At 42.7% G+C, this 26174-nt stretch overlaps 1 protein-coding gene and 1 long non-coding RNA gene across 2 annotated transcripts; one reads left to right on the forward strand and one right to left on the reverse strand.

Moving 5' to 3' along the window:
• Positions 1–6739: 6739 nt before the first annotated feature.
• Positions 6740–24739, reverse strand: LOC138947498 (rho-related protein racA-like). Its single transcript, XM_070318980.1, has 10 exons — positions 24534–24739; positions 22252–22420; positions 21479–21627; positions 20824–20929; positions 19924–20114; positions 12848–13046; positions 10958–11188; positions 10420–10526; positions 9211–9450; positions 6740–8716 (listed from the first exon to the last, which is right to left on the reverse strand). Exons 1-10 carry the CDS (start codon positions 24717–24719, stop codon positions 8501–8503), a joined length of 1794 nt encoding a protein of 597 aa, XP_070175081.1. The 5' UTR covers positions 24720–24739; the 3' UTR covers positions 6740–8500.
• Positions 15239–18491, forward strand: LOC138947500 (uncharacterized). Its single transcript, XR_011449685.1, has 3 exons — positions 15239–16005; positions 16789–16879; positions 17872–18491. It is a non-coding gene; the product is annotated as an uncharacterized lncRNA (long non-coding RNA).
• Positions 24740–26174: the final 1435 nt, after the last annotated feature.

A 26174-nucleotide genomic window follows, 5' to 3' on the forward strand; every position in this document is an offset into this window, starting at 1 on the left:
CTGCAAAACTACAAAGATGCTAAACCTAACCCAACAAAACTACAAAGATGCTAAACCTAACCCAATAAAACTACAAAGATGCTAAACCTAACCCAACAAAACTACAAAGATGCTAAACCTAACCCAACAAAACTACAAAGATGCTAAACCTAACCCAATAAAACTACAAAGATGCTAAACCTAACCCAACAAAACTACAAAGATGCTAAACCTAACCCAACAAAACTACAAAGATGCTAAACCTAACCCAACAAAACTACAAAGATGCTAAACCTAACCCAATAAAACTACAAAGATGCTAAACCTAACCCAACAAAACTACAAAGATGCTAAACCTAACCCAACAAAGGACAACATGACTAAAGGCCAGAGAACGGCACTGAAAGAACTGAAAGAAAAGGTCAAAGAGAGAGAAACAAGAATTAGCAAAGCCGACAAAGGAGGAGCAGTTGTAGTGCAGAACTGTGAAAACTACACCCAGGAAGCTAAAACACAGTTGGGCAACCCTATCCATTACACTAAACTGACCAAGGACACTACCTCTCAGATTGTTCAAACTTCTAATGCTATTGTTGCAGACCTTTACGATAAGGGAGACATTGATAAAACGACAAAAGACTGGGCAGTAAGTGATGAAAACAATGTGCAATGTCACCGCTTCTGTACGTTACCTACAATTCATAAGTCCCTTACGAACACTCCGGGTAGGCCTATAGTTAGCGGTGTGAAAGGACCAACAAAAAAACTGTCAAAGTTGGTTGACGACTGGTTGCAAGACTGTGTAAAAAGCGTTCCTAACTACATCCAGGACACCACAGATATGTTGAACACTATAGACCAGTGAAATAACCAGCACGGACCATTTCCGGAAAACACTAAACTCGTCACGGTTGATGTTGTTGGATTGTATACTAACATTCCCCACTCGGACATGAAGACAGCTATCAAGGAGGAGCTAGACTCCAGACCACAAGGTGATCGGCCACCAACCATAGATATCCCTTGACAGGATCGCCAACTCCGCGAGTGCGCCAACGCTGGCCCTGTTTCGAACTCCCGTCTGCGGCTGCGAGAGGTTTTGACAGTATCTTTACTTCCGGTGCAGTCTTTCAACACATGGAGAAGATGGAGAATTTCGAAGGGGAGGTGGAGTTTGTGGCTCAGGTAAGTGAAAAGCAAACAAAGCAATACAAAAAGATCATTGCTGATGATTGAAATGAGTCATGTGAATCAACAATAAAGATTGATTGTGGACGGCACGTCATTATTTTTGTTTTTAACACTTGAAACGCAAGACCATCTGACCCACTGGTAAAACAGAAGCTGTGCACGCAAGCTGATCAGCAGATCGTTTTTCTGCAGAATTTTCGCTCACATCGGCCACTATTTTAGCTCAGCGAACCGACAATTTTGCAACAGAACAATTTCTGAATGTTAGAAATTCGGCTGTAGATTTATAGATACCTTTTCTATTCTATGGTTTTTGTTATTTCAGGGGGAAAGTACGGACATCTCAATCGCTGAAAAGATGACAGAGTTGCAGTAGTCAAGTTTAGAAAGAACAAAGGCACAGACAAGAGTGTTAGTTGTTTGAGAGGAGAGTGTGTGGCGAATGGTGCTGATCTTACGAAGCTCAAAATAAGCTGCTCTACAGACTGAAGATATATGTTTGTTAAGGGTTACGCACGCACGCACGAACACACACGCGTACACACCCCACTCATTCACATGCGCGCGCACACACGCACTCACAGACGAACACTTGAAAACTCTTAAAGGTGATGGGTCCGGGTACTGACATTCATGTGATGAGTTAGGATGAGGTGTCTGAAGATGAAGATGGATAGGAGACGTATGTTACCATCCTCACACACAAACAAACACACACACACACACACACACACACACATACGCACGCACGCACGCATGTACGCACGCACGCACGCATGCACGCACACACACACACACACACACACACACACACACACACACACATACATACACACACATATTCAGTCTTCTTCTTCTCGATCGCTCAGACAGGAACTCCGGAACTTCTGATGAAGTGTGCAGTACAGCGAAGACTCCGCAGGGTGCCGAAGATCTTCTCCTGAACTGGTGTGTCCGCAGGCCATGTTTCTGTGATTATTTGACTGAATGTAACAAAGAGGTGCATGCGACATGGTACACATATAGTTGTCATGTACGTCATTTTATTGATACTTGACGAAATACATTACACCTATACATTTTTCACGTCGTCAAAATAGCGTGTAAAATGTGAAATTTAATTTGTTTTAAACAATTTATTCAGAAATTGTACACATAACGGGGTGTTGCAGGTAGCTTTGTTTCCTCCTTGGGGATGAAGCTACCAGGGGAAGGGATTGTGTTGGAGGTGCGGGTAGAGGGGTAGCCCTCCCGGTGCTCCCCCTTGGACCTCCCTAGTCTAGGACCCTGGGTCTTCGCGAGGTGGCCATTGTGGCGTAATCCCTCCGGACTAGCATAACGTTTCCCTATCCCAAGACCGACCGTGCGTGGTCTATGACCACATCCTCTACGAGGTGACCCTATCAACTAGGCAGCGCAAGCCCCTAGGCGAAACACGGCGGATCTAGAGGAGAGAACCTCGATAAAAAATTTGAGCTGCCATGAAGACGGAGCATGTTGGCTGAGGACAGCGGGCAGACCTTCTGTGCCGACACCCATCTACAGGAGAAAACCAGGCATGCACGCATCAAACCCAACATGGCCATACAAACGGTACACATAACAAAGCCGCATACAATCAAATTAATAAATGGAGCACAACAAGCAAAGCTTTTGCACGTGCTCTTAAAAGCAATAAATATTGGATTAGGCGGACGATACGGGGAGAGTGATTAAAGGCCGCACAGTGCTCCTCCCGTAAACCATCACAGATACTGTCAGGCAGGGCGGGGACGTAGCTCAGTTGGTAGCGCGCTGGCTTTGTAGCCAGTTGGTCGCTATCAGCGTGGGTTCGATCCCCACGTTCGGCGAGAGATTTATTTCTCGGAGTCAACTTTGTGCAGACTCTCTTCGGTGTCCGAACACCCCTGTGTGCACACATGCGCACGAAAAAGATCCCACGTTCACAGCGAAAGTCTCAGGACTTGGAAAACACGAAGACACGCATGCACCATCTCTCGTCTCTGATTATCATGATCGTAGTTCGATACTTTGACGAGTCAAACCCAATGCTGGTGTGTTGAAGAAGACAGCCACAGCGGGCTTGTTCGAATCAAAGTATCACACCATATCTTCAGCGTATTACCAATACCTGTCCCAATAAATACCTGTCCCAATATAGACCAGTTGGTCTAGGAGGACGTTAAACCCTAATAGTCAGTCACTGTCAGGCTTTTACACACAGTACAAACACCCTTCCATTTGAACGCTCACCAAACGGGAACATCCTAGGTGCCCTACGTAAAGAGCGAGCAATTATCAAAGAATTAATTTTGCGGATTGTCTCAGAGACAATCGGACCGTGGTGCGTTTTGGCGCTAGACCTAACTTTTTAAATCTCAATAATAAATTGACAGCTTGTTACACAAACATTCTTAAATCATAAAAGATTTCTTTTTTCATCAAGACAAGATCAGTACAATTCGAAGTTTTGACAGTTTGAAAAAAGAAAAGCCCGGAAGCAGGGTCACGCAAGGTCGTGGTTCTCGTAGCAGACGACGGTTTATGCCTATCGCCAGTTCCTCCGAACAGTCAAAAGCCATCGCTAGAGTTATTGTGAACCACAGCCGTTTGTTTCGTGCATAGTCAGAGGTACATATTAACGTGCTATTGCTGATAAGCTCACATCGAGTCGCATTCAAATTACTAACTGACGACTACATTGTGAAAAAGGGAAACTGGATCACACGGGTTCACGATGGCTCAGGGGTAAGATAAACTACGCAAAAACAAATTCTTTGAAAATTGCTCGCTCTTTACGGAGGGCACCTAGGATGTTCTCAAGCGGTGAGTGTTTAAATGAAAGGGTGTTTGTACTGTGTGTAAAAGCCTGACAGTATCTGTGGTGGTTTGATTATTCACTGCGCAGTATCACCAATTATACCTTAGTGCGCTCAGATAGACACACACTCACACACAGTCATACACAAAGTTACACACACACACACACACACACACACACACACACACACACACACACACACACACACACACACAAGCGCAAAGAACCGGTATATATCTGTAAATCTGTCTATTTTTAGGAACACTGAGAAGTAGTTTTTAAATATGCTATCCACACACACACACACACAAACACACACATACACACACGCACGCACACACAGACACTCGCACGCAGGCACGCACACACACACACAGACACAGACATACACACACATGAACACACATGAACACACACACACACACACACACAACACATACACACACACACACACACACACACACACACACACACACACACACACACACGGCATAGATCTAGGACGGATGAGTCAGAAAAATGTTGCAGCATCACTTGTCCACGTGAACAGTCGTCAGTACATTGGTTTTGGTTGTTCAAGGTCTCCTACAACCCCACCACCCAAAATCCCACCCTCCCCCACACCCCCTGGCCTCAAACTCACTTCCCGCCCCTTATATTCCTAGCGATAAAATCAAATATTCAACGCTGAAGCTATCAGGACCATTAATCCGTGTAAAGAAAATGCAAGTCTACACCTATAGCGGCCTTAATTGCGAAGGGTGCGTATCGCTAGCGCTACGTGTCATTTGTGCTACGTGTCATTTGTCCTACGTGTCATTTGTGCTACGTGCCGCTATCGCTACGTTGATTAGTGCTACAAATAATTTGTCTATGAGTCGCTATCATTCGTTCTTTACCACTACGTGTCGACAGCACTACATCTTTTAGCACTACGTGTCATTATCGCTACGTGTCAATACCACTACTTACTGACGACTTTCTCTTTCTCATTTTTTCTCTCGCTCTCACTCCTTCTGGTTTGTGTGTGTATATGTATGTCTGTTTCAGTGTGTGCGTCTGTTTCAGTGTGTGTGTGTGTGTGTGTGTGTGTGTGTGTGTGTGTGTGTGTGTGTGTGTGTGTGTGTGTGTGTGTGTGTCTCTCTCTCTCTCTTGCTCACTCGCTCGCTCACTCACTCTGTCTCTCTCTCTGCCCCCCTCTCTCCCTCCCTCTCTCTCTCTCTCTCTCTCTCTCTCTCTCTCTCTCTTCTGGCCTTAATATAATAAACCATTCTGAGTTCTCTCTCTCTCTCTCTCTCTCTCTCTCTCTCTCTCTCTCTCTCTCTCTCTCTCTCCCTCTCCCTCTCTTCATTACACACACACACACGTACTCGCACAAACGCATACGTACACACGGTATCGTGCACACAAACTCACACACAGAAAAACATCCGTGTATGTATATATACGGTACCATGCGAGAGAGAGAGAGAGAGAGAGAGAGAGAGAGAAAGAGAGAGAGGGAGAGAGAGAGGGGGAGAGAGTGGGGAGGGGGAAAGAGCGAGCGAGAAAGAAAGAGCGAGAGAAGACAGATGGGAAGAGAGAGGGAGAGGAGAGAAAGAGCGATTGAGAGGTGCAGAGAGAGAGAGAGAGAGAGAGAGAGAGAGAGAGAGAGAGAGAGAGAGAACTCAGAATGGTTTATTATACTGTACTAAGGCCACAGACTCATATACAAACCACGGGGGATGGGGGAAGAACAAAGAAAAAACAAAGAAACACACACACCAACAACATTCATGAAATAAATACGTGGTGGAAAAAGAGAGAGAGAGAGACAGAGAGAGAGAGAGACAGACAGACATACACTGAGATCCGTCAGACAGCCATGCAGACAATATATATACACACTCACACGCACACACAAAGGGAAGTGTCTGCCGTTTGAACATGTGGTATAGTGCTATCGACACGTAGCGTTATCGACACGTAGCGCTACAGTGCATTGGTTTTTCAAAAATAGTGATATCGACACGTAGTTCTATTGAGACGTAGTGATAATGGCATGTGTGAATTGTGGCAATAGCACTACGTGCCGATAGCACTACTTTTTTTGGCAATTTGTGTCGATAGCACTACAGAAAATAGCGCAAACGATACGTAGCACAAATGACACGTAGCGCTAGCGGGACGCACCGATTGCGAATGCATAGAGTGTTGCATGTTGCGTTGATATTACATCCTGTTATTATGATCATCCTCCTCCTTCTCCCCCCCTCTCTCTCTCTCTCTCTCTCTCTCTCTCTCTCTCTCTCTCTCTCTCTCTCTCTCTCTCTTTCCCTCTCTCTCTCTCGCTCTCTCTCTCTCTCACACACCACACAAACACCCACACTAACACACTAAAACACACACATACACTTACACACTAACACACACACGCACACACACACTAACACACTACACACTAACACACTACACACTAACACACACGCTCACACACACCCAGAAAGAGAGACAGAGACAGAGACTAGGAGTGAGAGAGACAGAGAGTGAGAGAGACACAGAGACACAGAGAGAGCGAGAGAGAGAGAGAGAGGGATATGGAGGGAGGGAACCTGTTCCTCTCACAAATGCATTGCTACAAAGTATAGATCTAGAGCAGATACGACTGTGACGCGTGCACAGTCGTTGAAAAAAATATGTTTTTCTTGTCCAAGGACTCACTTTACACACTGTCACCATGACAATGATGACCTTCAACAACAACGTACATTTTCTTTTTTTAAAGGATTTATTTCATTTCGGCAAATTATATTCCTAATAAACAAGGGGACGTAAGCGAACTTAATATCGACAACATCTACAATATGAGTAAGTAACTAATCTCCTGGCACCTGAGAGAATAACAAGCATTGAAACGAATAAGCGACTTTCAACCTCAATTATTAGCGACATACAACTGTCTGGCTTGCTGGCTCTCTCTCTCTCTCTCTCTCTCTCTCTCTCTCTCTCTCTCTCTCTCTCTCTCTCTCTCTCTCACTCTTTCTCTCTCTCTCTCTCTCTCACTCTTTCTCTCTCTCTCTCTCTCTCTCTCTCTCTCTCTCTCTCTCTCTCTCTCTCTCTCTCTCTCTCTCTCTCTCTCTCTCTCTCTCTCTCTCTCTCTCTAACAATTTGCCTTTGTAATTGTTTCACATACATAAATTAATACCTACATCGAAATATTAGTGTTTGAATAGCAACACCATCACATTTTCCGTATTGAGCACACGTTGTAAACACACTGAGCCAATAGGAATGGTACACAGCAGCGGGTACTAATAGAAAGGCCTGAAACAAATTGTGAACATAAATGAGAGAATATCATTTCATTTCATAAATTGTAAAACGCCATGTCTGGCAAACTGTACTCGCACTTAGCAATATTTGCGCGAGGGTAAGGAAGTTGTGCATTGATTACTTGACTGACACAGTGTACAATAATAATGAAAATTGTTGCAATGGTATTAATATGGCTCAAACCCTAATATCGTTCCAAGCGCGCACAGTACAATATTGAGCTAAGTTTTATTCTGGTGCATGCAATCTGTACATATTGTGGACAGCTACAAATAATTAAGGCGTGTTTTTGTTGATGGTTTTGTTTGTTGTTTGTGTGTCCGTTTGTTTCTTTGTTTGTTAATTTGTCTTTTTGTTTTTTATTGTTTTACTTTGTCAACATCCGACATAATTATGCTTATATGTTTTTTTCTGGGTCTTGCTATGTTCTGTTCTTCTGTGGGTTTTCTATTTGTTTAGTTAAAAATATTGATGTTTTAATCGTTCCTTGTTCTGTTTTCTCTTATTTTCGATATATTTTGTATAGTCTGTTTTTGTAAAACATTTAAAATCAAAAACTAATTAAGCCAAGTTATATGCAAAACAAAGAAAACCCTGCAAACAATAGGAGTAAAGTCCAGCTTCACGCGAATGGATCGTGTACATGCCATTATTCGTATTTGACATATATTTCTCAACAACAACTCCGGTTGCTTGCACATGACATGATGGCCTTCGTGGCCTTTGACCTTCCAATGAATCAATAGGTCAGTTGCCAGGTCGGCACTGCACAGCCAAGACTTGAACCTCCGCAAGACAGTGTAACCACTCTAAAACCAACATATGCATGCAGGTTACGTAACCCCCTTCGTGTGTACACGCAAGCACAAGACCAAGTGCGCACGGAAAAGATCCTGTAATCCATGTCAGAATTCGGTGGGTCATGGAAACACGAAAATACCCAGCATGCCTACTCAACGAAAGCGAGTGAGCTGACTCTGCTCTCAGAGTATAGTGTGGGGAACCCAAATGGGCAAACGAGCTCACACGTAACCAGCAAATTCTGGAACGCTGAAGAAGAAGAAGAAGAAGACCGTGGGTTTGATAACAATGCGTATTCACTTTCATTCAAATATGTACACTGTGGGCAGGTTACTGAGTTCAACTTTCTGGAGTCTGTATTGTTTTAATCAACCACGTGGAGGTCACATGACACGATCACATGACGACGCATTTGTCGCTGCCAGTCTTGGCCATTTTCTCCTCGTATTCCTTTACTTCCTCCAAGTAAGACAAGGGCGGCCATCTTTGTTCGTTGACGTGTTTCCGGTGGTGTGACGTCAGGTCGGCAAACTCCTTCCGGTTCTCAAAAGCTAAGAAGTTTGAAGAGATGAAAAAGAGGCACCATTTGACGAGCTGCTTGGCGTTGTATGTCTGGAACAAAAATTGGAAGAGGAGATTGTAAAAATTTGATTTGCAAACGACTTGTTTCTAAATTTGAGTTCAGAGATACTGAAAAAGCATTTTCATGTAGCACTTGGAGTTGAAGTTATCCTGTCCCAGCAAACACGTAAGGAAGCGACAACAATAACAAGAAAGTCGGGTTCAGGAATGGAACAAGTGTGCGACAAGGAGGGGCTTCCAAAATTAGTCAGGGGTACAGGCCAGGCGGCGGGTCGGGGAGCAAGGCCTCTCGGATGCTGTTAAAATTTAGCAATGGAAAGGAATATTTTGGGTATTTTCCTACCAAAAAAAGGTAACGACAAGCTAAAAAGCTAAATGCACTGAAAGAAACAAACACACACACACACACACACACACACACACACACACACACACACACACACACACACACACACACACACACACACACACACACACACACCACAACCACCACCATCCCCAAACACACACACCCACAAACCTACCTCAGCAGTATTCAGTAGACCGACAACATCAATCTCAGATCTCTCAATCCTTGCGCTGCACTGACGATCTACTTCTTTGGTGACGTAGAGCTCACACAGGTTTCCAAGACGCGGCGCGCAGTATTCATCCGCCAGCACAAGTATTCCTACGCCGTCGCTGTCTTCAATGGGTGCATGGTCTGTATAGAGATATTCCAGCAATGCCACGAATGTGTCCACTTCGGAATGAGGAATGTTTACCTAAAAGATGGGAAAAATAATTAATTCAAAATATACATCCCTTTGACTGCCACATTACGTATTAGGTACGTACTTGGTATAAACAAATAAACAATACTCTGACAAGAGAAACAACCGCTGTATATTGCCCTTTGAATTTGAAGTAAGACGATTGCCTCCCCTGGGGACTATTTTTCAGTGTTGGTGTTATTTTAAGACTTTGTAGTTATGATTTTAAAAAGAAAATTAACAAAAGTCATGTTAAATTTCCAAGTGGTTTTTTTTCCACTCGAAGTCACCATTGTTCTGCTAAAATCAAGAAGTCAAGGTTCGTAACTTATGTAGAAAATTGACAAATTGACATACCATTTCCGGTATTCCAGGGTAAACAAGGGAACCCCTTCTGCTCTGACTTGGCCCGTTTGTTTTGAAACTTCAGCTTTGGGTTTCCTTCTGTAATTATACTTGTTTTTATCCGCTTTCTGTTTAGTGTTACAGCTGATTCTTGTAGGTTACTTTGGGGAATTTCCGGCACTGATTTAGATGAAAGTTTACTTAGATTTGTGTGGATTGTTTTGACTTAATTTATTGATGCATTGTTTTTGCAAACAAATTATAATATGTTGAATATAATGTATATAATTGTGTAACTATTTTTGATGCTTTTTGATAAAACTATGTTTATTGATTATATCTTTCTGTCAGGTTAGATTCTTTTTCTAAATTCTTTTACTTAGTTTATTTTTGTGTGGATTAGTGACCTCAGGTCTTTGGATTGATCAAAATCTTGATCAAAATCAATTCTTACAAAAACAGAAAGCAATCATGATGTAGGTTTTTTGTTGTTGCGACTTATGTTGACAGTCATTTTCCCAACATTTCATTTGATTACAAGCAGCATATTGAAATAACTCAGTTATTCTCATGATTTTGACAAGAGAGGAAATTAAATGTAAGCGGACTTGATAACGACAAGACGGCGGAGTTTACCTTGACAGTCGTTTCTTCTTTTCCTTCAGAGAAGTTTCCAGAAAACATGGCCGCCATGACGTCACTGCGTGCTGACAACACGACACGGTGCGCGTACACACTGCACCCTGGTGAGGTCACAAAGTCACACATAAAACATGTGCACGTTTCGTTGAAAACACAAAACAGATAACATGCACTATCATTAACATTAAGGTTGCTGACAAAACATGGCTTGCAGTGAGCTCGCACATGTTGCAGCTCAGAGGTGGGAAGGAGGGAGCCAATTCCTTTTTACTCTTTCCCTTTCCTTCCAATGCTGGATCTAGGGGTTTTCCCTGAATTCCGGAAGGCCCTGCACCCCTGCCCCATTTTGGAAGCTTCTCCCTTTCACTCACTAGATCCAGCTCTGCTTTCTACCCCCCCCCCCCCCCCCCCCCCATCCCCCTCTCTCTCTCTCTCTCTCTCTCTCTCTCTCTCTCTCTCTCTCTCTCTCTCTCTCTCTCTCTCTCTCTCTCTCTCTCTCTCTCTCTCTCTCTCTCTCTCTACCTCTCTCTACCTTGAACGTTGAAAACGACGTCAGCATACTCAGGCTGGTTGAAGAAGAGAGATTTCATGGACGCTCCGGTCTCGTCGTTAAGGAAAGTACCTATGCTGGGATTGAGAAACTCCTCTTCGTTCTTAAGGTTGCTGCATATCGTCTGCAATTGGGACAGCTTGAACAAGCCCGCCACACGGCTGAGCTCGTCTATGTCTGCTTCTGACGCGTCATCTGCAAGTCTTGGAACTCCTGAGGACAATAAAAAGATATTTGGTATATATAAGTTACAGTAAATTCAATCAAATAATTTTTTTTTCCTAGTCTAATTAAATTCACAATGCAAAATAAAGAAAATTGACTTTATTTTTGAATTTGAAGATTTTGATAAATTTACGGAAACTTATTTCACTGTTTAGTAAATTCGTCCAAACAAACGGCAAGAAAATGTCAGGAAATGTACACATTTCTTAGAATTTATTTTAGAAAATTTACAAAATCCCCGAGTGAAACAGGAAATTTACAAATTAACTGAAATGTTCAGGGATTATGTTAATGTTTGGTTTTGAGAATTTACTGTAACATTATATTTTTATGTTAAAGTCACACCCCTTCCTGGTTAAAGGTACTGAACTTGTCAAATCCTGGTGCACGGAGCCCCTGGGGCTTTTAGTCATACCTCAGGCAGCTATCCGTTAGAAGAACTACCAAGTTTCATTGACTTGCACCCAAAGAGTCAAGAACTGCGATTTTTTTTTACAAATTAATTTCGTACTCGGACCCGGCTGGTCTTGACCTATTTTTGGATCTAAATTTAGATCAGGTAGATCACCACATCATTCACAAAAAGACACGTCACTAGCAAACTATGTCAGACATCATCATGAGTTTGTGTAAAACAAAATGGAGGCCGGAATCACTCCGTTGAATCGAACTCCGACCAAACACCACGTAATAACTAGGTTAATTTATGCACTCGCGTGAACAAGAAACTGTCGAGCTTCACAGATGTCGTCGTTGGGTAGTTTTACCATAGGAGAATTTTTGAACTGTAAATGCACTCAGCTGCAACAAAAACGCAAAACGAAGGCTGTGAGCTGCACTGTGCCTTTAAAAAGTTCACCGCGCTATCTCAGATAGGGACAGGCTTTTAAATGACATGAAACTATCCTCCACTAAGACACGTACCAAAATATCAATAGGCCTACCCTGTCTATGTGGTGAGTTTGAAGAGGTGAAAAAGAAGTACCATTGTATCTCTCTGTCTATCTTTATAAATGCTCATTAAAAAAATATGAATTAGTTTCTTTAAAAACCAACAATTGCTTTTACAAAATTAATGTATGCGTTGAAATGCGCTGTAAACACTGTCTCAGTTTTCTTTATTTTGCATTGTGATTCTCTCTCTCTCTCTCTCTCTCTCTCTCTCTCTCTCTCTCTCTCTCTCTCTCTCTCTCTCTCTCTCTCTCTCTCTCTCTCTCTCTCTCTCTCTCTCTCTCTCTCTCTCTCTCTCTCTCTCTCTCTCTCTCAATCTACTACTGTATCTCTCTCTCTCTCTCTCTCTCTCTCAATCTACTACTGTATATCTCTCTCTCTCTCTCAATCTACTACTGTATCTCTCTCTCTCTCTCTCTCTCTCTCTCTCTCTCTCTCTCTCTCTCTCTCTCTCTCTCTCTCTCTCTCTCTCTCTCTCTCTCTCTCTCTCTGTTACACCACACTTGAGATAGACGAAGTTCTCAAATGTCGTATACACAAAACTAAACGCGTTTCCTAACACTATCTATTTATCTATTTTGTTTGTGTGTGTTTCTTCGTCCCAAGGACAGATTGCAAGAAAAGACCCAGCCTTAAATCTTTATCCTTGTAAAATAAAGTTCAGTCTCAGTCTCAGTCTCAGTCTCAGCATCTTACCAGTATAAAGAAACTCTAGGACACGTAGAAAGGTCTTGGCTTTAATGTCTTCAGTGAGGACCACAGAGGTCAGCCGCTGGGCTGAGGGTTTCTTGGGGTCCTCGTCATCAAAGACACTTGCTATGCCCTCCACGCGCCCAGAGTTCAAATCCTCGCGACTGAAACTGTCGATGGCGTCCATCTGTCGCTGCTGGCTTGTCTAGATAGATAGATAGATAGATCATAGATAGATAGATAGATAGATAGACAGAAAACAGAGAGGTGTATATATAGCTATTCTGATAGACACGTGGAAGAATTCGGGGGCTGTGATTGGATGGTCTCACACATCCGTATTCCGATCATCAAACGATAACGCTACGGAAGTTGGCAATTTTTTGCCGATATCCAAACGATATCGGCAATAACAAAGACGCATGGTTCCGGTTTACCCATCTGTACCACACGATGTTTCAGGACTAAGCTAACAGCACTGATACACTGACAATGTTATTCTACTCAGAAATGTATTTCAGCTTTACAAATGACGATAACATACCTTTTTCTGCTAATTTCCCGATGAAACAGGGCTAAACCAATTATTTTCTGTCCCTAAACACCACAAAATGACCTAAGTCAAAAGATGTAGTTCGAACAGGGGGGTGACAAATATTTCATGGAACAGCCGTTTCTGTGTCAATGTGTAGGCTACCTGTGTGAGCCGCTCAGTTGCTACTGAGACACACTTTCGCATTCGGCTTTTCTTTATCTCGTAACTCCACACTGAATACCCCACTTCCCCTCTAAAGTATTGATGATCGACCCTAGGTAGATCTACTAACATTCATGAAGTCGTTTAAAAAAGAGTGTTTAAACTGAGGTTGAAAAATTCGCTTCATGACGAGACAAGTAGGGGAGACCGGGGCTAGTCCACCCCCGGGGCACATCCGTCTTTGTCTGTTTATTCTTACGTTTGCCACCTTTTAGTCTTTCACACCATGTGAGAATGGTGTCCCTACTTCCCGCCATATCCTGCAGAAGTTCAGAGGTTGCGCGCCCATATATCGTGAGTACAGATCACAAAAAGTGTTTTTCTTCATTTTTGTAACATGAATGCATAGCAGTTGACTTAGGTTTTGATGCATTACCTCTGAGAACAAATACTTAGTCTTGGTGTCGAGTGAAAGTGCGTTAATTAAGGTCGAGTTCTGACGAAAGTTTTGCTTCTTCCTTCCCATGTTGTGCTCGCTATCTGGCACTAGAGTTGCCTGCCCGTGCGGGGGCAAGTCCGCCTATTTGTCATGGGGCATGTTCGCCATGAAGAATGTGCAGGTGTGGGGAACAGTCCAGTTTACATCTGCCATAACTGTGACTCTGATGGTGACTCCATCTATTCTCGATGGTAAAGATTGCAGATTCATGTCTAAAAAAGACTGACGCCGATTTGTGTTACATTCTTTCGACATTCTTTTGTATTTTGTCATTGGCATTTTTGAACCTAAATATTGAAGGGAATTAAAAAAGCTTTCCCACTGATCGGGTGCTTGTTTGACTGACTGTGTGTGCGTGCGTGCATGTGTGTATAAAGCTTGCCCACTACTAGTCTTTTACCTACTTTGGGGTGAGAGCGGCGGACTTGCCCCACCCTGTAGGCGGACTTACCCCGACTTGGGGCAAGTTCGCCTACGTTAGGGTAGGTCTACTTAAAGCAGTATGTACAACAAATGTTCATGCGCACATAAAAACTGTCTGCACATTGATATCAGCTACACATTTGTCTTGATGTAAAATAAAAAATCAGTCTTCTAGTTCATCAAACTCGCCAGTTATGCTACCAAAAGCATAAAAGTAGGCGGACTAGCCCCGGTCTCCCCTAATGCCGACGAGTCGAAGACGAGTCGCATTATGCTTGTTCGAGTCTAAATATCGGACCCTATTGCTACGCTAAAAACTCACTAGCGGTTGTATTGCTTTTCTGACCTTGCTTTGTTCAAATTGTTGTTCCAAACTGGCAAAATGACAATGTTTGCGTCGATGAGTTGATCTCAGGTTTTGTAGCAGACGATTTTCCGTCTCATTCAAGGGACGTAACCACACAAATCGAATGCAGTTGGAGTTTTTCTTCGAAAGTCAGAAAGCGTGTAGCAGTGTGGCTGCGCGAAAATGATGCGCGTAAGGAATTCGTCTGCTATTGAACCTGAGCCAACGCATCGACACAATAACTGTCATTTTGTAAGTTTGGAACAACAAATCAAGGTCAGAACAGCTATATAATCGCTATTGTGTTTTCAGCGTAGCAATAGGGTCCGCTATTTAGACTCGAACAAGTATAATGCGACTCGTCTTCGACTCGTCGGCATTATACTTTACGGTCTCGTCTAAATAGCGGACCCTATTGCTACGCTGAAACAAACACTGTACATTAGTAAGACGTGGAACTTGCGAAGAAAATGCGAAAAAGTGTTTGTGGGTTATCGTCCCTAGTCACATGCTGGCGGCGAAAACAAAATGGCGGATCGCGTAGGTACCGATCGTGTGCGAGGTGGTGGTAAATTGTGCTCGGCTTTTTGTTGCAAGAACGCCCGTTACAAACAGAGCTGCTTCGGGAAAACTTTCCACAAGTTCCCTACAGAAGAAAAAAGGTGGGTTGTGCAGTGATTATTTCATCAGGTTTACCTTCTTCAGAATGAGAATGCAATGGCTCGAGTCAACTCACTCAGTTGACTACAGCGTCAGCGAGTACTTACGAATGTGAGTGTGAGTCAGCAGTCAGTACAAAACAACAGTTTACACTTGATGACAAACCCGTGGGCATTATTTGTCGAATCCTTTATCAAACCTTGCTTACGGGAAAACTACAGTACAAAGGTACATCACTCATCCGTTTTGCGTTCAGGCAGAGCGTTAGATTTAGACTGAAGATCTGATTTAGCTTTTTTTGTCTTTCCTTTTTGCTTAGTTTAACAATAACATTGTTGTTTTTATTGTCAAACTAGGTGCAGAATATGGATGCAATTCACAAGGCGAGAGGACTTTGAAAAGCTGCAGCCAGCTGATGTTCAGTCTCAAGCTTTGTACTGATCACTTTGAGGCCAACCAGTAAAACAATCCTGCAGAGAGGATCACTTGTGTGGAATGCTGTCCCGACATTGTTTGCAGTGCCCAATCCACCACCGAAGGTTATTTATTTATTGGTTTTAGGTTTTTGCAAACCAAAGAAGCACACTATTAAATGCAGGTTGAGTAATGACAAGTTTGAGGCTGATGTAAGAATTGAAAACAACAGCATTGTTCCCATCAAATAATGCCTGTTTGCATTTAGCGCAAAAAAATGATAAGGCCAACAAAAAAAAGTTACTTATTTTGGATCGACGTCTTGATTATGATGATATGATGAACTTATTTTGCAAAAAAACAGCCCCAAATGGCAAAAAAGGTATAGGGTCGGCGTCAACAACAAAAAAGTTGTATGTTTCTGGTCACCTGACCCTACCTATGTTTTCCCGACGACCCTAGACTTTTTTTTTTTTGCATTTTCAAAAATAAAAGGGGTATTCGAAAATTGTTTTCCTGTTTTTCAACAAAATAGTTAAAAAGATGGTTTAAAAAAAAAGTTTAGAAAAAAAATCTCCACCTTTAGTCATGTTAGGTCACAAAAAAGTCTGTTTAAGGTAACATAGGCCCCCCAAAAATAGCGTCGGTAGGTCGGCTTTTTAGTTTTGTATTTTAGCCATCTGAATATTTTAATTTTATTTTTTAATGCCCCCAAAAAGTCTAGGGCCGGTGGGAAAAAAATAGGGTCGGTCCGGATACCGTAAACAGATTATTTTTTGTTTTGCCTTACCAGAAACATACACTTTTTTGTGTGGCCTAAGACCAATGCCATAAAATTGGGAGAATTGTTTCATTGTGACTGGGTGTTGGTTGTGAGTTTGTCAGTGAAAGAGCTGTGCAATTTGCAGGTTGCTAGTGGGAGGAAGCCACCATCGCAAAGGGTAGCTACAAATGAAGCCAGCACCGACCTGTCGCCTGATGCACAAATTGTTCAACCAGGTAAGAGATTTTTAACCATGAAGAACACCCTGACATCAAAAAAAGTTTAAACCCATCCATTACATAGTTGATAATTGCTGTATAGGGTGACGGGCGCTGTGGCGGGGTGGTAAGACGTCGGTCTATTAACTCGGAAGGTCGAGGGTTCGAATCCCGGTCGCGGCCGCCTGGTGGGTTAAGTGTGGAGATGTTTCCGATCTCCCAGGTCAACTTATGTGCAGACCTGCTAGTGACTTATCCCCCTTCATGTGTACACGCAAGCACAAGACCAAGTACGCACGAAAAAGATCCTGATCCTGTAATCCATGTCAGAGTTCGGTGGGTTTTAGAAACACAAAAATACCCCGCATGCTTCCCCCGAAAGCGGCGTATGGCTGCCTAAATGGCGGGGTAAAAACGGTCATACACATAAAATTCCACTTGTGCAAATAAATGAGTGCACGTGGGAGTTTCAGCCCACGAACGCAGAAGAAGAAGCTGTATAGGGCGGATGCATGGATGGATGAAATTGTACCTGTAGTTCCCACACGTAAAGATGGGAAACATATCCTGTTAGAGGCATGGTGTAACAAGAAACAATTAAGTGGCTCTATTCCCATCTCCCTCCCTCCCCCCCCCTTTCCCCGTCGCGATATAAGCTTCGTGGTTGAAAACGACGTTAAACACCAAATAAAGAAAGAAAGAAAGAGGCATGGTGTGTGAGGAGTTTTACCTGGTACTGTTGTCCTAATCAATCAATCAATATAAAGCTTAGTATTCCGTGGGTACAGTTCTAATGGCCTCACCCATTCAGTACCAAACAAGGTCAATTCCATCATTGTTCCACATCGTATCCATAATTGCTAATACACTTCATTTCTGGCCTGCCTTCCTACGCTATTGTTTATTTTCATTTTGTGATTGAATTACACGTGTTTTAATTTCTTCCAGGTTGTAACTTGTTATGGTTATGTTATTTTATGTGTGTTTTGTGTGTGTGTTTTTTTTTAAAGATGACATTCAGGCGATCCTGGAGGACATAGGATGTAAAGCATCAAAGTCGTCATCCTCCCCATCCCCTCGTGAAGCGGAACTTCGGCAGAAGGTCAACAAACTGAGGAGCAAGGTTTTCCGATTAGAAAAGAAAACGATGGAACCCCGTGTAAAACGAGCGAGTAAATTAGCCAAGCCTCCCAAGAAAGACTTTGTAATAGAACTGTTGTCTCATATATTATCAGGCGAGGCGAGCTATTTTGCCATTTATGCCTGTTACATATTTACCGGTTATCTGCTGCTGTGTCCAATCCTGGCAGAGACGGAACGCATGTTACCAAGGAGCCGAAGGAGAGTCGATGAGATGAGAGAATGTGATTAACAATTGCCAACTCTCTCCGTACAAAGAGGGTCCAAAATTGTATCAAAATATAGATCGTAGGGAATTCAAAATAAAAAAAGACAATAGACAAAACATGTACTTCGGCTCATAGAGCCTTCTTTAATTTTTAACTCAAAAGTCCATGCTCCGAGAGTCCTTTTTTTAATTTTGAATTGCCTACCATCTATATTTTTATACATTTTCAAAAAGATTCAACAGTCACCTTCCGTTATTCTTGAACTTGGCTATCCCAGCCTTACCTCAACATTCAATATTTCTGTGATATTTTTGACGTAAAATCAATTTTTACTGTAAAACTCTTCGGCAAGAGGATTGGTCCAAGCAAACAAATAATAAACTTGTAAGATTTTTCCTGATATTTCCGATCAATTGCCTATGGTTTTATTTAGCTAAAAGATTCAAACGTCACACCTATGACTCATGGCTATTTTTAAGGGGAGAGTAGCATCCCTGGTGTGTTGTTTTTGATGTACCTTTTAGTCTGTTTACCGTAACAGAACAAAATTGATTTTTTTTTCTTTTTCTTTTTCTCCAAATGCCAAAAAAAAGGTCTAGGGTTGGCGGGGAAAAATAGGGTTGGTCGGGATACCGTAAACAGACTATTTTGCTTTGTTTTGCCTAAGCAATGACTAACAAACTTTCTTTAGGGTCTGACATTGTATATACTATACAATTTTTGGGGTATTAACTAAATACATGTATACAGTTTTTGATTCCTTTTATACTTTTTCACAAATTAGCCCCTCCCCCCCCCCCCCCCCCCCCCTTTTTTTTTTTAGTCTGCCCTGGGGGCGGGAGGTCTCCTAATTTCGGTTTCTAGGGTCATCTTATGCTTCCCCATGAGCTGAGAACTTAATTTAAAATGGGCCACGATTTTTTTATTTGTATTTTGTAATTGTGCCTTTGTCCAGTCACATGATTTCACTTTGTACTTAAAAACTTGGCACTGTCATCATTTATTGCTATTTATTGTTCAGTTGTTCAGTATTTATTGCTATTGGGCATCAGTTGTTCAGTTGCCCTCTTTCGAATGAGCCATGCATGCATTATGGATGTGTTTAGCGAATTGGGATACCTCAAGCAATGTAAAAGAAGAAACAATGTGAAGCAAACATATAGCACCAAATAAAATAACCGAATCAGAATGGCAACTTCTTCAGTGTATGTGTGTGTGTGTGTGTGTTTGCTGTTTTAAATACCGAAAATGTGAAAATAAAGCAAGTCACAACATGAGAAAGATCGACTGTACTAGTCATAACAAAGCAGGAGACAGCCTGGCCAGCATGCAGCAAAGGGGAATAACTCGTATTTAGCCATTCTCATTTCTAAGCATGCCCAATGAGGAAGTTATCCTTCTTCCCATTGTAGTTTCTTTGGCTGAAAACACAATAGCTGTTAATATCGTTAAATAAGTAAAACCATTAAGATATAAATGGATGAATTCATCAACAAAAATGGAGGAATGAACGAATGGATGGATGGACGTACGGACACTAACATATGAATAATGGATGGATGGATGGATGAATCGATGGGTTGTTGGGAAAAATACATTAACCAGACGCACAACAGACAAAAAAGCGGTGATAACCGACACTTGGCCTTATCTTAATCTGAAAACAGTTGTTGCTCTCAAAATGGACTAGGCAACATGGCTGGATCCACTTACCCGTGATCCCAGGGAAACGCCCAATACTTTGGCAAAGACCTTGGATGCTGAGCACAACACAATCTTGTGAGCATGCAACTCATGATCTCCTTCAACGACAAACGTGACGTCATGAAAACGGGGGTCCTGTAGAGCTTTATACCAGTCGTCAGAAAACGTTGACGTCATCACCTCTACCCATGGAGCTTTGCCTGAAAGGACGGTATTATGACGTCATCGTTATGATATCATCGTTGTATTGGTCTTTATTTTAATTTCCAAAAAAAAGTCGAAGCCATAAATATTGGATTTTGGATTCCAAAGAAGTGTATGTGTGGGGAGAGAAAACATTAAATAATGGTCGAACAAAGACGTATGTGTGTGTGTGTGTGTGTGTGTGTGTGTGTGCCGGTGTATGTGTGTGTGTGTTTGTGTGTGTGTGTGTGTGTTTGTGTGTGTGTGTGTGTGTGTGTGTTTGTGTGTATGTGTGTGCGTGTGTGCGTGCATGCTGGCGTATATGTGTGCGTGCGTGCGTGCGTGTACATATCTGTCTGTCTGTGTAAGAGAGAGCAAGATCGAGAGGGCAAGAAAAAGAGACAACCGTACAGATAGACAAGTAAACAGGCAGGCAGAAATATCACTTGTTACACACACACACACACACACACACACACACACACACACACACACACACACACACACACACACACACACACACACACACACACAGAGAGAGAAAGACAGACAGAGAGACAGGCCGATATTCAATATATGATTTTAAATGAATAACATGCCTTGTAAGAGAAATAGACAGAGACAAACAAACAGTCCCACCGACGGACAGACAGACAGACACGTGAACAAAAAGAGACTGGTGTGAGGGGGGGGGGGGGGGAAGGGCGACAACCACTACAAGCTTACCTGCAGGGGGCATAAGCGGAGCGATGGGAACTTCCTTCTGTTTCTTTTTGCCTGGACCAAAAGTTCTCTTCGTGGCTGCAACCTTCCCGTTGACTGCAAGGCGCACCTGCAAAGTGAAATCAAAGATGTACTTTAGCTTTAATTTCCAATACAATAATGGCAGTAGGAGTGTCAGTAGAAGCATGCAACTGCTGGTGTTGATGTTGCTGTCGTAGCAGTTGAAGTACAGCAATAGGAGAAGGAGACATAGTTACGTCGTCTTCGTTGTGGAAGTAGGAGACTGAACTTGTCTATAACGGCAACCCCCATGGAACAACACGTAGCGGCCTTTACAGACAGGTGATCATTTTGTAGATGTGAAACTGATATACAGATAAAAACAACTTTGTGAAGGATCCTTTCGGATAGTCGATTCGGCAGGTGGTCGTTATCAAAAGGTGGTCGCAGGATTGCTTCAAAGCTAGACTGTTCAACTTACCGCACAGATAAAGCATTCCTTTAGTCCATTTTGCATCAAAGCTAGACAGTTCAACCTACCGCATTGTCAAAGCATTCCTTTAGTCCAGTTTGTGTCAAAGCTAGACAGTTCAACTTACCGCATAGTCAAAGCATTCCTTCAGTCTAGTTTGCATCAAAGCTAGACAGTTCAACTTACCGCATAGTCAAAGCATTCTTTCAGTCCAGTTTGCGTCAGAGCTGACGTCTCGACGTACTTCATGCCAAAACTTTTGGCCACTTCTGACGCCTCTTCATACGTCACGCAACGACGTTTTCGGGCGCCATCTCCACTAGATTCGCGAAGGTCTGAAAAAAGACGCAATGGCCATGGTGTAGTGTGTGTGTGTGTGTGTGTGTGTGTGTGTGTGTGTGTGTGTGTGTGTGTGTTGTGTGTGTGTACAGTGTATGTGTGTGTGTATTACAATAGTAGAAACGCTCATAACCGCTTCAACAAACTTAACATTTAACTTGTGTTAATATGTCGGCGTTTTGTAAGCAATCCACACCTTTTAAAAAAATCGTTTTGGGGGTGGGGGCTTCTTTTATTGCGACATTTATTTTGTTTTATTTTTCCGCTAGTCTTTTTTCTTCATTCTTTCTTAATTGGCCAGCTTCGGAAAAACTCTGTCGCTTATGTGCGTGTTGTGAAAGTACGATTACTCTTGCGACTCTCAATTCTTAGTAAATGAGTTTTGTCTTAGTGTTTTTTGTGTGCAATTCTTGATTCTTAGGAAATATGATGTGTTTTATGTCTGTAACCGCCCGACACTGCATGGCAATTGTTTTTATAAGAACAGTAAATTTGAGTCTTGGAGAACAAAAAATGGTTTTCTTTCTTCCTTTCTTTCTCCTTCTCTTCTTTCTTTCTTTCTTTTCTTTCTTCTTTTTTGTGACACACATCTTAGTCAAGTCAGTGATGGTTCAGCATACCTCCTTTGCACCCCACGAGGAGGCATGGGGTGTTGGGGCAATGATGTCTGACTTCTTTGACCCATTTCTCCTCCACGTTCTCCAGGCTGCTCGGATTGTCAACGCTGAACGCAATCAGGAAGATGTCCGTTTGAGGATACGACAAGGGACGCAACCGGTCATAGTCCTCCTGCAAATCAAACGAAACGTAGAGTAAGAGAAGCAACTCGATCGGGACTGTTTTTCATTTGTGACCGGTTGTGTCCCTTCAAAAATTAAAAACAGTCGGTTGCAACCGTGTTATTAAAATTTTACGAAAACTTTGTTTAAAAATGTTCAGAGTTACGTCCTCGGTTTCCATAAGTAATCTTCTGAATGGCAGTGGGGATCACAGACAGCACTGTGGTCACGTTTTCCCTCGACCATGTGAGCACTGCAGTTGTCCAGGGCCGGATCTAGGGGGGGGGGGGGGGGGGTTCCTGGGGTTCCGGACCCCCCCCCCCCCCCCCCCCAGGCCATCCAATGTACCTCTCAGAGAAAAGAAAATGTGGACTTTGGACCCCTGCCTTCAGTTGGAACCCCCCCCCCCCCCTCAAACGAACTTGGTCCGGCCCTGGTTGTCCACCAACCATGCAATCCCTCTCCACCCATCCCAAAGCATTCCTTCCTCCCCCACCCTCCCTCTCTCTCTCTCTCTCTCTCTCTCTCTTTATCTCTCTCTCTTTATCTCTCTCTCTCTCTCTTTATCTCTCTCTCTCTCTTTATCTCTCTCTCTCTTTATCTCTCTCTCTCTCCAGTTTATCTCTCTCTCTCTGTCTCTCTCTTTCTCTCTCTCTCACTGACTGACACACAAGCACACACACACACACACACACACACACACACACACACTGGCCCACATACACACACATATATATTCTCTCTCTCTTTCTCTTTCTCTCTCTCTCTCTCTCTCTCTCTCTCTCTCTCTCTCTCCCACACACACACACACCGTGACATACACACACACATACATTCTCTCTCTCTCTCTCTCTCTCTCTCCGTCTCTCTCTCTCTCTCTCTCTCTCTCTCTCACACTGACAAACACACACACACACACACACACACACACACACACACACACACACACACACACACACACATACACACATTCTATCACTCCCTCTCTCTCAATATCTCTCTCTATCGTCGCTGTAGTAATTCACAAACCTCGTATCTCAATTTTTAAGGTTTTGGAACTAAAAAATACTTAGCTCCCTTGTGTTTTGCCCATTTGATGAAAAAATATCGTATTTTCCAACTGCTTTTTAAAGTAAGAAAAAGTTCTTGAGAAGAAAATTCGTGTCTTCATTTTTTTCAAGGGAGAGCCAATAAAAACACGCTTGGGTTAAACTTATTTTGGATGTCAGAACATGGAATATACAGGTTGTTTCTGTTGTATTTTTAGCTTGCTAATATTTTATTTTCTCATAAATATGAAATATTGCCACTGACGGTTAGGTGACAAATGGAGAGAGAAAAAATCGTATATTATTCTAATTCTAATGACTCCTTGAATAAAAAGATCATACTTTGAATAAAAAAAGCTCGTAATACGTATCTCTCAATATCTTTTCAGTTCAGTGGATCAAATACAATTACAACTGACATTTAAATAAAATTTAGACAGCTGTTGCACTGTTCATAAAGAAACTATAAACCCACGCGGAATTAAAGTTTATATCTAATGCAGTGATTTTTCTCTATACAGCAGCAATTGAGATACGAGGTTAGTGAATTACAGTGACAATATCTATGTGTCTCTCTCACTCCCTCCCACTCCACACATCCCCAATCCCCTCCCCCTCCTTTTTCACACTCCCCCCCCCCCCCCCCTGACGGGCACAGTGGCGTGGTGGTAAGACGTCGGCCTCCTAATCGGGAGGTCGTGAGTTCGAATCCCGGTCGCTGCCGCCTTGTGGGTTAAGAGTGGAGATTTTTCCGATCTCCCAGGTCAACTTATGTGCAGACCTGCTTGTGACTTATCCCCCTTCGTGTGTACACGCAAGCACAAGAACAAGTGCGCACGGAAAAGATCCTGTAATCCATGTCGGAGTTCGGTGGGTTATGGAAACACGAAAATACCCAGCATGCCTACTCAACGAAAGCGGAGTGAGCTGACTATGCTCTCCGAGAGCATAGTGTGGGGAACCCAAAATGTAATGGGCAAACGAGCTCACACGTAACCAGAAAAATTCTGGAACGCTGAAGAAGAAGAAGAACATGCACTCCCCCCCCCCCTCCCCCTAAAAAACACCACCTACCTGTCCAGCAGTGTCCCAGAAACCAATGTTGTACGGCTTTCCCTCCATCATGATGTGAACACTGTAGTTGTCGAAGACGGTGGCGGGGACATATTCTGCGGGAAAACTGTTGGTGGTGTAGGTGATGAAGAGACAACTCTTTCCAACCGCTCCATCACCCACGATCGTAAGTTTGATGTTTTCCATTTTGCTGTAGAAATTGCGATTTGTAATCTGAAAAAAGAATATTGAATATTGTGCTTATTTCAGGTTTTGAGGGTGATTGATTTAAATGGAACTGACCAAGCTGAAATGACATTTTCCCAGTTTACAAGCTGTTATTTTTGTCTTTTATCTTGTTCACCTTACTTTGCAGTCTACGTATTAGAAGGGGAAAAACTGTGCTTTTTCTGTACTCATGTATGTTTTCGATTACTTCCCTATACGCACACACACACACACACACACACACACACACACACACACACACACACACACACACACACACACACACACACACACACATAGGCCTATATTATGATATGCTCGAACACACTAGTATTCGTGTGCAACAATTTACAATGTAACAAACACAAAGTTTAGAAGTTTTAAGTTATATATTTTCACGTTTGATTGTGTGACTCTTTAGCAGAACAACAACAGTAACTATATATATATATATATATATATATATATATATATATATATATATATATATATATATATATATATATATATATATATAACAAAATCAAGGAAAAGAAAAGCCAAACAAAGAATGTCAAGTGGCAGCCCAAATTTTCGACCTATTGCCAGGCCTTCCTCAGGGGCGTACTATATATATATATATAATATATATACTAGAGGAATACCCGGCTTCGCCGGGTGAATCGCGAGACAGAGACAGAGACAGACAGCGTGGCGGTTCGCCGTCTTAGAGCACGTGTGAACATTTTCATCCACCAGTTTGTGCCCACTCAAAGGAAGGCAAGAACATACAGAGAGACAAAAGCCGCCAGACCCCATCACAAACAGAACTCTACAATCCACAGGTGTTGCCTGGCGAGCTAGCTATAAATAGCTGACAACTTGAAAGGCGAACAACTCTGCAGAGTCTGCTGTGAAGGGCGACGGTAGTCTCCCTGTCACACTCGACCCCCTTTGAATGAACTTTGTCCCCAAAGTTCCGAACCATGGACCCGCCAAGCTTAGGTCCCACCCAGGTTGGTGGAATGGGAAGAGCACGAAAATGATTCAGTGGCCTGAACATTTCATGTTGAGTCCCATCCCTGTCGACGAAGCCAAATGTAACCGAGTGCCGAAACACCACAATCACCTTTGAAGGCGAAGTCCAAAACGGGATTGAGAATTTTAGAGCTTTTTTCTAAGCCCTATAATAACTGTTATGGCTTCTCAAAGGCCGGCCAGAATATACAGAGAGCTCAAAGCCGCCAGACCCCATCACAAACAGAACTCTACAATCCACAGGTGTTGCCTACACACACACACACACACACACACACACACACACACACACACACACACACACACACACACACACACACACACACACACACACACACACACACAGAAGCCGTAAATATATATCTATATTTATAAATATATAGAGATAGATGACAGTGTATTTTTCGCGTGGCTATA

The sequence above is a fragment of the Littorina saxatilis genome, linkage group LG14 (assembly GCF_037325665.1).
Source record: "Littorina saxatilis isolate snail1 linkage group LG14, US_GU_Lsax_2.0, whole genome shotgun sequence".
NCBI classification, from domain to species: domain Eukaryota; kingdom Metazoa; phylum Mollusca; class Gastropoda; order Littorinimorpha; family Littorinidae; genus Littorina; species Littorina saxatilis.